Source organism: Strix uralensis, chromosome 1, assembly GCF_047716275.1.
Source record: "Strix uralensis isolate ZFMK-TIS-50842 chromosome 1, bStrUra1, whole genome shotgun sequence".
NCBI lineage: Eukaryota > Metazoa > Chordata > Aves > Strigiformes > Strigidae > Strix > Strix uralensis.
The window spans coordinates 148,824,843-148,840,677 of record NC_133972.1 but is presented as its reverse complement, the minus strand read 5'-3'; the positions used below and the strand labels follow the sequence as shown (position 1 = coordinate 148,840,677).

At 41.0% G+C, this 15,835-nt stretch overlaps 1 protein-coding gene across 1 annotated transcript in view; it reads right to left on the bottom strand.

Moving 5' to 3' along the window:
• Window positions 1-3,790: 3,790 nt before the first annotated feature.
• The window catches only part of ESRP1 (epithelial splicing regulatory protein 1), a 34,344-nt gene continuing 22,299 nt past the window's right edge, over window positions 3,791-15,835 (bottom strand). The window contains exons 14-15 of the mRNA XM_074894223.1: window positions 5,937-6,042; window positions 3,791-4,387 (exon numbers count right to left, since the gene is read on the bottom strand). Coding sequence (XP_074750324.1) covers window positions 5,952-6,042 — 91 coding nt within the window. The 3' untranslated portion in view covers window positions 3,791-4,387; window positions 5,937-5,951. The remainder of the gene's footprint in view (window positions 4,388-5,936; window positions 6,043-15,835) is intronic.

Here is a 15,835-nt window from a genome sequence, read left to right as displayed (position 1 = left end):
GTTTTAAACCAAGAAAAAGATTGCAATGTTCCTAGATAAACAGTGTAATATTATGCCATGCAGGCTGGCATACTGACCACAGGAAGCACCTAAATGTTAAACAAAAGCTTATTTTAAAAAATCCTTAACACTAAGCTCATATAAAAACTACCTAAAGTTCATAAATATTCAGTTTCAGATTTTTAATTTGGGAATTTTAAAATATAAGATAACATGCTGCTGAGACTCAGTTTAAAAAAAAAAGAGAGAGAGAGAGAGAGAAACAGGATGAAGATGTAGCAGCCTGAATATTGGAAATACTTTTATCATCAGGGTAAACACGGTTGTCATTCCTTAGGTTATCCAGGCTAATGGAACGTATAATATGCTTCCACAGTTTAAATTTTTTTAAAAAACATATAATGCCATTAGATTTAAAACCAGATTTTACTCAGGCTGTAGTTCAGAAGGTGAATTTCCTCCTTGTAACACAATAATTTTAAAAATAGTCTTTAGGAAAGTATAATACATATTTTCACAATCTTTTTTTTTCAGATTAATTCCAGTTATTACCTTCATATTACATATTATTTACGCATCTGAATACATGAGTGATAGATTCACATCTCAAGTTCAATCAGTAATCTTAACCTCAGAGAAAGTTACATTGTGGAATTGGATTTTCATCTTTACTGATGGAGTCTCAGTCTTTCCTGCTTGAATAAGTAAAATTGCCTCCAGCTGAGAACCTGCGTAACTGAGGTAACTGAGTTATTCAGAGATATCAAGGCTGTGAGATTTCCCAATTAATCTTGCAAAAAGAAAACCGAATATACACACATTTTCCCCTTCTATAGGAATCACCTTATTTCTATTTTGTTTGATTTCTAAAACATACAACCATTATAATGGGGGAATGGTATACTACTCAGCTTTAGGTTAAATGAAATTTAATGTCATAATCAATTAAAACAGACTTATTGAAAAAGAATGTAAAGGATTCAGTTCTGAATTTAATAAATAGAACCCAAAGAATCCCAAACATGAGAGCGATTGTGAAAAATAACACAAACCCCAACTCAGATCATATATATTAGGATGTGCATCTAACTTTATAAAATATGAAGCCAGAGTCCTAAGAAGAAATCATAGAAAACAAGGCTGGCGGGGACCTGAAGAGCACATCTTGTCCATGTCTGTGCCTGACAGTGGGATCAGCTATACCAGTGCCATCTCTGATGGGTGCTTGGTCAACCAGTCCCAAAAGATTACCAGGGTGGAGACTGAGCAGCCCCCTCAGGCAGTCCAGGTCAATACTTAACTACTGCTCCTGTGAGGTTTGTTCTGATACCTCTCTTAACTCCATCCCTCTCTCCTGGTCACATCCACAATAGGAAGAATTTATTCCTTCTCTCTTCATAGCCGCATTTTTTAATATACTGTTCTCATACCTCTCCTCAGCCTCCTTTTCACCAAACTAAGCAATCCCAATGCCTTCAGCAGGCCCTTGGGAGCTGTTTTCACATCCCATCTGTTCACTCTACAGTTGGTCCACATCTTTCTGCAATTTTTGTGCCAATTGCTGGCCGTAACTTTTTGCTAAAGTTTTACCAGAACTGTATAGAAGACTTGGAAAACTTCAAGGACATCCAAAACAAAAGGCCCATTTGTGCAACCCAACATGAGGTTTGCCTTTGTTTTTCAAAAGCATTAATTATTGTTGCATTCAGTTTGTGATTTATTTTTCCAAACCTTTTCTGCCCTACCACTTCCCATCCGCTCATTCCCTATCTGTATTTGCACAGTTGGGATATTCCTGTGCAGTTGATATGCAAACACTCTATTCCACCTTCACTCCCTGGGTGGCTTATATAGGCTAATTTTCTCTCTGCATAACTGTTAATTTATAATTGTGCTCCAAAATTTAAGGCAGAACCACATTCTCAGAAACAAAAGTTGGGAATACCATTTAAAAATATTTTGCATCAATTAACCCTGTTCAATATACTCATGTTTACAGAACAGTGATTTAAAAGAATGCCCTGTCAAATACTTCAGACTGTAACAGTGTGAAGTTTGCCAGAAGAACATATAAAGACTACTATGTCTGTAGTGATTGAAGGAGGGTGGGACACAGCAAAGAGAAGGGCAAAGAAATAAAGGAAAAAATGAAAGGGGGAATTTTAATTTTTTTTTAATTAGATAGCCTTATTTCCATTATCACTTGCCTTGTCTGGAAGAGTTTTTGTATTTTGCCACCCACCCCCTCTGCCTTTTTTTTTTTTTCTTCTTCTTCCTTTGTACTTACTTTAAGAGATACCAAGGCACTGTTGTGGATTTGGTTTCATGGTAACTATACTGCTATAGGAGGAACATAAGCAACCCATACCCAAAGTGCTTTACAGGAACTCTGTCTTAACTGCTGAGGTTTCCCAAGGGCCTCCAAGGAACCATAGCATGAGTTAGGTCCTAAAATTTTGCTATTCTTTCTGCTGAGTTTGGTGAAAAGTCAGGGAAGAAAAGAAAGCGAAACAGGCTCCAAAGCTGCTGGGGACCCAAACTGGGCATCCCCTGCACAGACCCCCCACGGGCCCCTGAGTCTAACAACCACAGAGGTGACTGATATCCCTCATGCAACCATTGGTTACAAGGTGGAGCGAGGCCCTCCTTGGGCTGCAATGTTCCAAAAGCCTGTTTTCTTCTGGAGAGTATACACAAACAATGGAGCACAAAGATACAGCCCTTTGGCCAAAGTTAAAAGATACATGTGGGAGAACAAACAAAGCAGCACCTGACACCGAGCTCAGCCTCTCCAGCAGACACAGGTCCCAGCTCCCAGGCTCCCCACCCTCGACCATACCTGTATTTCAAAAAGTCTTGGACTAAAGCACATACACAGCTCTGAGTGCCTGGCTCTGGGAGGGGAATTACCTTCGGGAGGGTAGTAGCTCAGCTGTGCTTTCCAGGAGAAGCTTGACCAGCAAGGAAGAGTCCAGAGGATAAATGCTTTCCCACATCAACCTCCAGAACTATAACCAAGTATATTATCTGGGATTTGTGTGTTTTTAAATAATAAGAAGGTCTTTTTGCCAAATACCTTGTCTTGTTTGGCAGTAACTTTCTCACTTGGAAGATAGTTTCTAACTTGCAGCAGAGAAGGGTTGCTTGTGACCAATTTCAAGAACAGATCAGCTTGCAATCCTCAGTTCTGTAATATTTATTTTGAACATGCTAGAGAACCTATCCCATTTGCAACTTTTAGCCTCACAAGCCTCTTTATTTCAGGGTTTCTTTACCCCCACCCCCCTTTCTTCAATACAAATAATGAGTACAATTGCCATGGAAAGATGCTGTGCTCCAATCCCTAGCTGAAGTCCAGTCCCAGGGCAGGGAGGGAGAGCACAAACTGCTAAAAGACATCAGTTATTTAAGTAAGAGCATGTACATCATCTGATTTCTTCGCTAAGTGACAGTTGTGGTGCTGGGTTACAGTCAAAGTAGACTTGCTCTTGTTCAGAGACCAAACTCGAAGTACTGTCCCTACCCGATCCTCCCTTGAAGCAGAGAAGGTGCTGGGTCTTACAACAGATCATAATTCCTTCTTTTACATATAAGATTGTTGAACACCGATGAGGGTGGGTAGAGCGGGAAGTGGAAAAATAAAAACTATCACAGAAGAGAGGTTCACTGCATTTCTCATTTTCTGACTAAGCAGTGTGATCAAAGTCTGAAAATGCCTACTCCTGTAAGCCATTTAAAATTTAAATACCCAAGTACATATGGAAAGCATACAAGAATCAGAGACAAAGCATTTAGCATCTCGCACTTATATTTATACAAAATTACAGCATTTTTTCCTCAGATAATCCATTTTACATTCCTAATTATTTTTGCACTGTGTAAAATGTGCCTGTATATAAAGTTTACAGAGGCTTCTTTTGCACAGATTAGACAAATATATACAAGCAAACAAGTTTTTTATAAAAATGTCAAATGCACAAGTAGAGGTCTTAAAACACTTTCTTTAAAAAGAACAACTTTAAACTGTGTGCAAAATTAGGTAAAAAAGACTTTTTTGCTATTTCAAAGAATGTAGTAGATCAGACTTTGTAGGGTCAGGCTACACTATTTCTGTGTTAAGAGCAGCTTAATACTTTCTTTATCAAGAAGAAAACCTCAAAGACTTGTGTGATTTCAGCATCTGTGCTCTCAGTGAAGGGTTTAGGGGTCTGTGTGCATGTGTCTGAAAACTGGACATTAAAACAGTTAGAGGTCCATCTGCTGATTTCTAGAGTTCTGATTTTTCTTGAGCACAATTGGCTTGAGCAGTGGTAAAAGTGGGAACATAATCAAAATCTCCATCTTGGCTTGCTGTGTTTGTTCAAAACATCAGAAAGGGTGGAAGAATCTGCATGAAAGAGTTGTGCAGGTCACTGAACACCATAATGAAAGCAAACCTTAATTTCTTGATTTCCAGAATACCAAATCTTTACTGAAGGAGCAAAAGCTTTAGTTTTCACCTTACACACACAGGATTTCAATGACATTTTCTGTTAGAAAGAACAGTGTTTCATTAAGAGTATGCCAAAATTTATTCAATATTCCATGACCTTTTAGCTTTCAAGGTGAAGTTTTACAATCAACTCCAACATGGCAATGCCATTACTATCCCTCAGTGCCTGCTGTGCTCACTTCTACCTTCCCATCTCTGAGTTGACAGAGGTACTCGCACAGCTAAGCTGTAAACTGGATTGGGTGAAAACAGACTGAAAGACAAACCCCATGGGTTCTTCCAGTTGGATCAGCTTCCCCAACCTAGGTCACTGCATAGCAATGCTCACCATAGACAATCAGCTACAGGTGGATGGGAAACGATGAAGCACAGTGTAAGTCAGGATGCTACTAAGCACCTAACTATGGTCTCAGACTGTTAATTATAGGGATGGGACTTAGCTTTATCAATGCAGCCAAAAGTCAGTCATTGGCCAGTTAGCGGAGATGGTCACTTCTGGTTTTACACATGCTGTACTTCACTTAGCAGGACTCCTAGAGCAGATGACAGCAAAGTGATGCTGCAGGTGAAGATTTTGCCCAGAAGTGGATTACACCCTGGGCTAAGTTGCCTTTGTGTCAGAGAAGAGGAAGAATGAAAAAGAAGGCTTTTTTTGGTTATTTTTCAGAGGGGAACATGAAGGAATAGAGGAAAGAAAAGGGCATAAAACAAGTCTTATCACTTCTTTGACTACATATTTTTAAAAGACTAGGTATTAGAGAAGCCTTTTTTGTAAATATATTTCTATATCTTCCTCTAAGACTACTGCACACAGTACAGCCATCAATACACTACTTTTCAGTTCAACTTGCATTTTTCTGCACAAATGCTTTCTGGGTGACTTCACCCTTTGACTGTTCCTATACAGAAGATCAAGCAAACCAAGCTTGAAAGGCTGAAGTGGCCTGATCAGAAAGCTCACAAAAGCAAGAGAGTAGCTGCCAGTAACAGAAACACAGTCTACTTCATTGCTGCAGTTTTACATCAGCACAAGGTTTAGAAATCAGATTCTGTAGTTACTTAAGAAAGTATCTCATTCTGTCTAACTAGCACTATATCCTAGTGCATTGCTAGGAGAGTAACATCATCTCTGCACTTTGCTCTCAGAGAAAACTGACTCCGAGGAGTTTTCTTGAAGCTCTCAACACCGATATTAGAGCTTGAAGTAGCATCCATTTGGAAATATGTAAAGCAGCAGCCCATAACAAGACTGGAGTAGTCAAAATCCTTTAAATGATGGCTTTAGTAGTCAAGGTCTTATATACTGCAGTGTGACATTCTGCACATACCAAAGAGTAGCCATGTTCCCAGGGCAGCAAGTGAAAAATTATGTTGAGTGTGGTGGTTATCTGAAGTAAACGCTATGACACCCCCAAACCCATCTCCTGGGGTTTGCTATCCTTACCTTCTCTAAGGAGGTCTAACTGCTGGGGCCTTTAAATGCAAATCCGTTCTTTGGACACTGTCCTGGCCGGATCATTTGTGTGTACAAGTCCATCCTCTGCTGCATACTACAAACACAAGTTAAGACAGAAGCAATCAGAAGCCAAACTAGTGCAGAACAGAGCCAGCAGCTGGCTATGCAAACTTAACCTTTCTTAAAGCCCTGGGCAGATATCAAAGTTCAGGCCACATAATTAGACATTTGCAATGCTCCCATCACCATGGTGTGAAGAGCAATTCAACAACAGAAACTACACTGGGGTAATCAGCCTCCCCTAACAGCACAACACATGGGTACACACAGTATCTTGTTGAAGACGACTGTCTCCAAACTCTGGCAGTCACAAGTGATTGGTCTCAAGAGTGTGTTCCTGGAGATCAGAGACAAAACACACCTCCTGTACAGCCAGAACCACATGTACTCTCCAAGTCTCTGAAGGAAAAGTTGACAACTTTGCTACTAGGTAGATGCACATAGGCCATTTACCCCTGGAGTTGTCCTAATACTAAGGGATGCCACTAGCTTCTCCTACTTACACAATTTTAAGATGAAAGCAAAAAAAAAAAAAAAAAAAAGGCAATAAACCACCCCAAAAGCCTATACTTCTCACTCAAAGTCACCTTGATCATATTGATTTATCTCCTGAGCGTGACTTCAAGCATTTATTTCCATCACTATTTTCATGCTATTCCTTAGCATGATAAAAATACTCTAACACCCAAAATACTCACAATTTGTAGATGTTATAAGCTTTGATATTCTTTGTCAGGTCTTCCATGGCCTTACTCAAATTGCCAAAAAATGTAGCTTGTTAACAGACCCTTGTTTTGATTTGATTTGTCAGTCCCAGCAAATATCCTGGTTTTGCTAAAATGTCAGGTAACCCATGAGTTTCCAGCTACTGCTGGATGCACATATATATGTATAACATTTAATAAAAAAAAAATTGTTTCACTGAACAAGATGCATACCACAGACTGCTTGCAACTGCATAGCTTTGTAGAAAGTGTCATTAACATTAATCCTTTTAGTAAGCCAGCTGAAGCTACCAAAAAGGGTAATTTGTGTGTCTGAGATCAAGGATCCCAAACACTCATCACTAAAATATTATGTAGAAACATTGATGATCACTGTCTCTCCTGCTTGATTTCCTAATATTTTTCTTCCTTTATACGTTTGCTTAACATATACCAATATCCAGAAGGAAGCTGTGGTTTATATTAAAAGTGGGTGTGAGTTGGGAGCAGTCAGCATACATAACCAAGCAGGTTTTCAGATTTCTGCCAAGTATCCTGCAGGTCAGTCAAGAGAACCACAGACATACCCAGCACTATTTGCATGTAAGAACAGATATGTACATAGATACCATCTACGGTTTCCGTTCCCTCCCTGCATATCTTCTATCCCTATTTTTCCCTAACTTTGTTCTCCGTAGTCCTGAAAAAGTTTTTTGTTTGTTAAGTATTAACTATTTTCTGCTACTGATTGACAGCTTCTATTAATTTCAGGACTAAGACAGGTCCTGTATTGCAGGTCAGTCTCACTACATATCCCTCGCTGTACTACTCAGAGAAATGCTAGTAGGAAAAGTCAAGGGAAAGAAAAGAAAGGGGAGGGAGCAGGTAAGAACAACTTGTCAGACTCATCCACTAGTGTTTCAAGATTAAATAAGCCTCCCCCTTTGCTAGCTCTAGGAATCCCAGCAGACCCTGAGAAGCTCTGCAGCACCCCAAAGCCAGATCTTCTGACTGAAGCCAGCAGGAGGATCAGCAAAAAGCAGAAAGTGCGCATCACCAAGCAGACTTCAGAAAACCTCAAGGAAATTTGGCAGATCACTCCAGCATCCAATGAACAGATTTTTTTCAGAGATCAATAGGGATTTTCAATTACTCCTTGGGCTGGCACAGGTCACAAGTATAGTGTGTGCAGGTACACACAAGCATGCAGCATAATGCCTATAATGTTCATTTCTGGAAAGCAGGAGGAAATGCAGCTTCAGTATAAAGCTTTTTTAGAAGCTGTTCATACAAAGTTTGAGAGAAGCAAAGCTAGTAAATTTTATGGTATAATTACCAAAGTTGAAAGTTTTAACATAGTACTTTGTTCACAAAAACTAACAAGACATGCTATTAGCAAAATATTTACATAACTAGAATAACTTTCCTTTTACAAGGCATGAATATTTATCCATATTTAAAGAAAGAAAAGCCATATAACTTGACAAATGGCAGATGTATGAGCGCTAAATCATCAGGGCATCTGTTAATGAAAAGAAACATTTAAATCCCCATGACTGCTGTTTAATCATGGACAAATCTCACAGACCATGTTTTCACCTGGGAAGGCTTTTTTTTTTAAAAAAAAAAGTTTTCAGCTCTAAGGAGCCTTATTCCAAAATCAACCCAACTCTATCCCTAGAAATACCAAAAGCTCCTTCAGTACAGATGCCATCCCCACATTTCACTAGATAACCCACTGCTCACTCAACACATACCTAACCAGTCTGCCTACTGCAATCAGCTTCCTATCTGTATAAATTAATGGTAGCATGACAACAACAAGCAATGGGAATGGAGCCAGAAGCTCTTGCTGCCACAGAAGACTGCAATGGTCTGCCCTGAGTAGTTGGGACTTTCAACACACACCTGTAGAGGGCTGCTGCTGAGTAAAGAGAAGCATTCAGCAACCTATCTCTGTGCCCTGAATAAACTGAGATTACCTGCCCATCACTGCAAATGTTTAAAAAAAAGCCACCTGCATGGATGACACATGCCTTGAGGCAGAACAGGAGGATCTTCTCTCCAACCACTGAACTGTGTGGTAAATAAGCAAAAGGAAAAACTATACTCAAACCGATCTCTGCAACTAGCTTGCACAACGTTGTAATATCAATTAATCCCTCATGCTAATCTAAATGTTTTCCTAGATAGCAGAGGGAAAGTCAGAAGGTGACGGTAAAAGCTGCTAACTGAACATCAAATCATTCAGTATATTAAGCAAGCTGGGATCTGTAACTAGAAGAACCTCCACCAGCATCTGTGGTGGCATTTTGTGTGGTGGCTTGAGTAAATGTTGGACACTGCTACCAGCAACAATATTTTTACAGGCTTATCAACTCTGAAGAAAGGTGGGTTGTTTTTTTAACATTTAAATAATTTTACTATCCTGATACCCAGATACATATTGATCAGAGCATTACTATGCTGCTGCTTTTCAGACACCATGGCAGTTTTACTAATTAAAACCTACAAATGAAGAGATAATGACAGCCTATGAAGAGATGTAGCAATTAGTCTTCCCTGTTAATGCACTCCTTCAGTGAAATACAGTAGCAGTTAAAGGCATCCCTGCTGTTCTAATCCTTGGCAAGCTACCCTCACTTAGAGTAAATCATTAAGTCTTTCCCCCTAAAACAATCGCTCTGGTGACAAGTCTGTGCCATTAACTAAAGACTTGAGGTTATTTTCATAGAATCATGAAATGGTTTGGGTTGGAAGAAACCTTAAAGATCATCTAGTTCCACCCCCCTGACATGGGCAGGGACACCTTCCACTAGACCAGGTTGCTCAAAGCCCCGTCCAACCTGGCCTTGAACACTGCCAGGGAGGGGGCAGCCACAGCTTCTCTGGGCAACCTGTTCCAGTGTCTCACCACCCTCACAGGAAAGAATTTCTTCCTTATATCTAATCTAAATCCACCTTCTTTCAGTTTAAAAACTACACTCCCTGATAAACAGTCCTTCCCCATCTTTCCTGTAAGCCCCCTTTAAGTACTGGAAGGCCACTAGAAGGTCTCCCTGGAGCCTTCTCTTCTCCAGGCTGAACAACCCCAACTCTCTCTGCCTGTCCTCATAGGGAAGGTGCTCCAGCCCCTAGTCATGGCTCTCCTCTGGACCCACTTGCGCAGGTCCATGTCCTTCTTATGTTGGGGGCCCCAGAGCTGGACACAGGACTGCAGGTGGGGTCTCATGAGAGCAGATTAGAGGGGAAGAATCACCTCCCTTGACCTGCTGGCCACACTTCTCTTGATGCAGCCCAGGATACAGTTGGCTTTCTGGGCTGCAAGCACACATTGCTGGCTCATGTTTAGCTTTCCATCCACCAGTATCCCCAAGTCCTCGGCAAGGCTGCTCTCAACCCACTCATCGCCCAGCCTCTACTTGTGCATGGGATTGCCCTGACCCATGTGTAGGACCTTGCACTTGGCCTTGTTGAACTTCATGAGGTTTGCACGGGCCCACCTCTTGAGCCTGTCAAGGTCCCTCCGGATGGCACATCCCTTCCTTCCAGCGTGTCGACCGCACCACACAGCTTGGCGTTGTCGGCAAACTTGCTGAGGGTGCACTCAATCCCACTGTCTATGTCGCCAAAGACATTAAACAGCACTGGTCCCAACACCAACCCCCGAGGAACGCCATGTGTCACTGCTCTCCACTTGGACATCGATCCATTGACTCCAGTTCTGAGTGTGACCATCCAGCCAATTCCTTATCCACTGAGTGGTCCATCCATCAAATCCGTGTCTCTCCAATTTAGAGACAAGGATGTTGTGTGGGATGGTGTCAGATGCTTTGCACAAGTCCAGGTAGATGACGACAGTTGCTCTTCCCTTACCCACCAGCGCTGTAACCCCATTGTAGAAGGTCACCAAATCTGTCAGGCACAATTTGCCCTTAGTGAAGCCATGTGGGTTGTCACCAATCATCTCTTTTTTTTTTCCCCCACGTGCCCTAGCATAGTTTCCAGGATCTTGCCAGGCACAGAGATGAGACTGACTGACCTGTAATTCCACAGGTCTTTCTTTTTCTCTTTTTTAAAATGGGGGTTATGCTTCCCCTTTTCCAGTCAGTGGGAACTTCACCAGACTGCCACAACTTTTCACATATGATAGAGAGTGGCTTAGTCACTTCATCTGCCAGTTCCCTCAGGACCCACAGATGCATGTTGTCAGGTCCCATGGACTTGTGCACCTTCAGGTTCCTTTAGATGATCTCAGACCTGATTTTATCCTACAGTAGGCAGTTCTTCCTTCTTCCAGTCCCCACCTTTGCCTTCTGCATCTTGGGCAGTGTGGCTGGAGCACTTGCTGGTAAAGAGCAAGGCAAAGAAGTTATTGAGTACCTCAGCCTTTTCCATATCCTGGGTAACCAGGTCTCCTCTTTCCTTCTGGAGAGGGCCCACATTTTCCCTGGTCCTCCTTTTATCACCAACATACCTATAGAAGCTTTCCTTGTTGCCCTTAACATCCCTGGCCAGATTTAATTCTATGAGGGCTTTGGCTTTCCTAACCCTGGCTGCTCAGACAATTTCTCTGAATTCCTCCCAGCCTATCTGTCCTTGCTTCCACCCTCTGTAGGCTTCCTTTTTGTGTTTGAGCTTGTCCAGGAGCTCCTTGTTCATCAATGCAGGCCTCCTGGCGTTCTTACCTGACTTCCTCTTTGCTGGGATACATCGCTTCTGAGCCTGAAGGATGTGATCCTTAAGGATGTGATCCTTGAATATTAACCAGCTTTCTTGGGCCCCTCTTCCCTCCAGGACTTTATCCCATGCTACTCTGACAAGCAGGTCCCTGAAGAAGCCAAAGTCTGCTGTCCTGAAGTCCAGTGTAGCAAGCTTGCTGTGCACCCTCATCACTGCCCTAAAGATCTTGAACTCCGCCATTTCAAGGCTGCCCTTGAGCTTCACACTCCCCACCAGCCCCTCCTTGTTGATGAGAACAAGTTCCAGCACAGCATTTCTTGTTAGCTCCTCTATCACTTGGAGAAGGAAGTTATCATCAAAGCATTCCAGAAACCTCATGGATTGCTTATGCCCTGCTGTGTTGTCCCTCCAACAGGTATTGGGGTGGTTGAAGTCCATGAGGAGCAGGGCTTGTGAGTGTGAGGCTGCTTCTATCTGTCTACAGAGGGCCTCATCTGCTCAGTCTTCCTGGTCAGGCGGTCTGTAGCAGACCCCCACTCTAATGTCACCTGTTCCTGTCCTCCCTTTAATCCTGACCCACAAGCTCCTGGTCAGCTCCTCATCCATTCCAGGCAGAGCTCCACACACTCCAGCTGGGCATTGATCTAGAAGGCAGGCCCCTGTCCTCGTCTCCCCTGCCTGTCCTTCCATTCCAACACTCCAGTCATAGGAGTCATCCTACCACATCTCTGTGATGCCAATAAGACTGACAAATCCACGATTGAGACTGGCTCACCACGAGCATGGATAGGTAATGAAGAGTCCCAAATGCTGCCACTTGATGTAAACATGTGAACTCCATTTGCTGGACAGCAACTAAAAGCCACCAGTAGGCTTTTATGCTCAGTGAGCCTATTCACTGCAGATGTGATCTCATGCAATCCAAGTTGACATACTTCTTATAAAAATTCAAAAAAAAAAAAAAAGAAAAAAGGGTACTACATTCTAAAAGCTGTGGTCCAGAGTGTTGCTATGATGCTATGAGTACAACTAAGCTGATGAAGAGGTTTTGTTTCTGGCTGCTGCTGTTCTCCATCTGTGACAGATCTCCCAGGCTAAATACACATATGGTTGTTTCCTAACCCAGTTCTGTCAAGTGATGCCAGTTAGCCAGACACACAGATATGCAAATAAAGCTGCTGGCAGCAGCTCTGAATGGTATCACTCCTAATCCAGCCCACTTGTTCCTAGTTTTGCCAGTTTAAACTCCCTGTAACTTTATTGTGCTTCAATACAGATCTGAGCAACAACCAAGTTTAGAAAAGCCTCACTTGTTCTCTGTGATGGATCAGATCCTTCATAATGACCATTATGGAGAACAAGCAAGGCTTTTTTCTAGCCTTGGTCATTTTTTTTTTATACACATGGACTTTTTAATGTATGCATACATATATTTAATGCTATAAGTTGCATATGTATATAATATCTGTACTTTTACAAGTTGGTTAGTGTATAATGAGAAAAATATACCTAATCAATAGTAGGAAGAGGCAAAAGCAGACAGATGAGGACACTAACAAATTACCCTGTATTTTCTTGTGCAGCAAGTGTCAGAATCATGCCTTTAACTACCACATAAAAAGACCTTTTAATTCAAATCACTCCAACAGGAGGAGCTGTATGTACATACACTGACACAACAGGGAGATAACCCAAATTTAGCCATTATTAAACTAGCACAGCTGAATACAACTACAAACACATTGGAAAAGACCCATGCTCACAAGCAGTACTTACATCTCACAAGACAAGGACTACTTCAAAGATGCGAACAAACAAGTTCACCTACCCACCTTGCTTCAATAGCACAAGAGTTTACCATAGGACACAGAACATAAGAACAGTCTTCCAGTTATTTTGAGTTCAAGGACTTCCTGAGCCAGATGTGGTTTCTGCGTATTCACTAACTCACAATGAATTTCCTGCCCTTGAATTTATCCAGTTTGTTTGAAGCCACATCAGTTTTCAGCTCCTGTATCACTTTCTGGCTACAAGTCCCACCAGCATACTACCTACTGGGTAAGAAGCTTCTCTTTCCACTTCACTATTCAAAATATTGTTGAAAAAAGAACAAAGTTTAAGTGTATTCCTACAGTCATGGATTTTGACAGAAACTTTTGAGGTTTTAAAGACACTGCTTAAAAAAGTGATCAAAGTGGCATTAAAACTGAATAAATACAATAAGATTTAACTTTGTTTTAAAACTACATATACCATAGCAGTAACTTTCAAGTTTGTGTATGGTGAATGTTTCTATAGAACATGTTAGCAGTAGCCAAGTAGCACAGTTATTCATTACTTTTGATGTACATACATACAGCAACTAGTACACCTATTTATCCAGGATTAGATAAGGAAAAAAATTCCTCCCTCCCATGAATCCTATTGTTCTTTTTCTCAAAAGCCTGGGACTAGGCAGAGACCGAGACCACCGATTCGCTGTCAGAACATGTTGCCAGATATAATTAAAAGCTGAACAGAGATATCAAAGACTGACAGATCCCGAATAACTTGCTCTCCTTCCTTTTCATTAGGAGTTCATTAAAGCTATTTTAATAGCATAGAAGGCATCCATTTCTTTACACCATTGGGTTTCATCACCAAACCCATAACAGCATTAAGAAGAGTCTGAGAGTTTCAGGGATTTCTGATAGATCCTGGAGACCAAAGCAATGCCTCCCCCCCCACCTAGGTTGATTACTGCACAGAGAACAGAATTGGCTATTATAAAGCAACTCGACCTTGCAAAACACAAGTGGTAGAACCTTTTGGCAGCAGGTCAAAGAAACTTTCCTTATTTCCATAAGTATTCACTAGTTAGATTTATGAACCATTGTCTGATCATTAGCCACCAGCTCTGTATTGCTTTTCCATGTACATGCATTTAAATGCACCACTTAGTACAGAGGATACCCCATTCTTTCCTGCTGCACATACTTAACATTTTTTTGAATTAAATTTCAGAACCAGAAAACTCCATTTAAGAGAGTTCCAATTGCTACGTGAAAGGGACCCAATTACTTATTGCATCCTTTACAAAGCATGGGAGCTTGCCTGAAAAGCATTAAAGTGTAATTTTTAGAAAAAAACACCAAAATATCATCTACAAAGAATCACTACTTCTACTTGAGTATATACAATTTGTCTGTAGATCAAACATTTACTCTGGATAGAAAGGCAATATCCAAACACCAGATCTCACAATATGGAAAGAAGCCAAGTTGACTCTGGAAATTTTACCTTTTTTTTTTTTTTAAAAGGGAGGTACTTGTAATTGGCACAGAAGCTACACAGGAATGGTTTCCTAAGAACAGTATACAACTATCAGTTAGACAAGAATATAAAAAGGATATTTTGAGACTTGGGTCTCAGTCTGTAACCAACATATATGCCCACAGCCCAAGCAGCCAGCGATGGGACTCATGTGGGATCCCATTCAGCGAAAGATCTCTGTAGGGCCTGATGCTGAGCCTGCAGCGGCCAGACTAAGTCACTACAAACCATTACTGCTACCATGTTCTCATGACATATAGAACTATTATTGAGAAATTTGTTTTATAGTGCCAGTGCAAGTTTCAAATTTTATTTTTCTTGATCTTACATTAAAGAGGCTGAGTTTAGTAACATCATCATAACCATAAGACAGACATTGGAGGCATTATAGAAATTAACTCATGAGTGAAGAAAACAGTTTAATAAAAAACCCAACAGGCAGCTTACAGACATACTGGTTTAGTGTAAAGTAGTAAGAAAATCTGTATTATCTTACAGGTAACTAGAGAGTCCATATTGCTCAGCAATTTTGTAAGTAGCTGTTTGGACCCTTCTCCAGGCAAAAAAAAACAAACACTGGTCAGAATCTAATAGAAGACTTGAGTTCTTTAGCAGGTTTCCTGACAGATGAGGAATGGTTTATGGCTTACAGGGAAATGTCTCTTTCCAAGGCCTCATGACTGCAGAGGGCAAGTGGTATCAAGAGTTTTTGTTCTGTAGAAGATAGCCAATATATGCAGAAGAGCCAAAAGCTCTTCATGAGAGATGTTTATGAGGTCAGGAAGAATATATGCCTCTACATATGCATTCGATACATATATGCTTCAGTGCAGTACTTTTATAAATAAGTAGACAGAGTTTTCACCATAAAGGTCAAAAGTTACTTTATTACAAAAACAAAGAGGCAGAATTTCAGAATTTGGTAGGGCAGACCCCAATCCACCCATTCTAAAGAGGGGCCAAGGACTTCTTTATGAACATGGGAAGGAGTACTGCACACACCAGTTCCCACTAAGGGCACAACAATGTGAACTAACAAGTTTAAGAGACATGTAAGGTGAAGAAAATACCCCCAAAATTCCCACTGTAATTTGGTGATTTAGGTTTTTTTTAAAAAAAAAAAAAAAA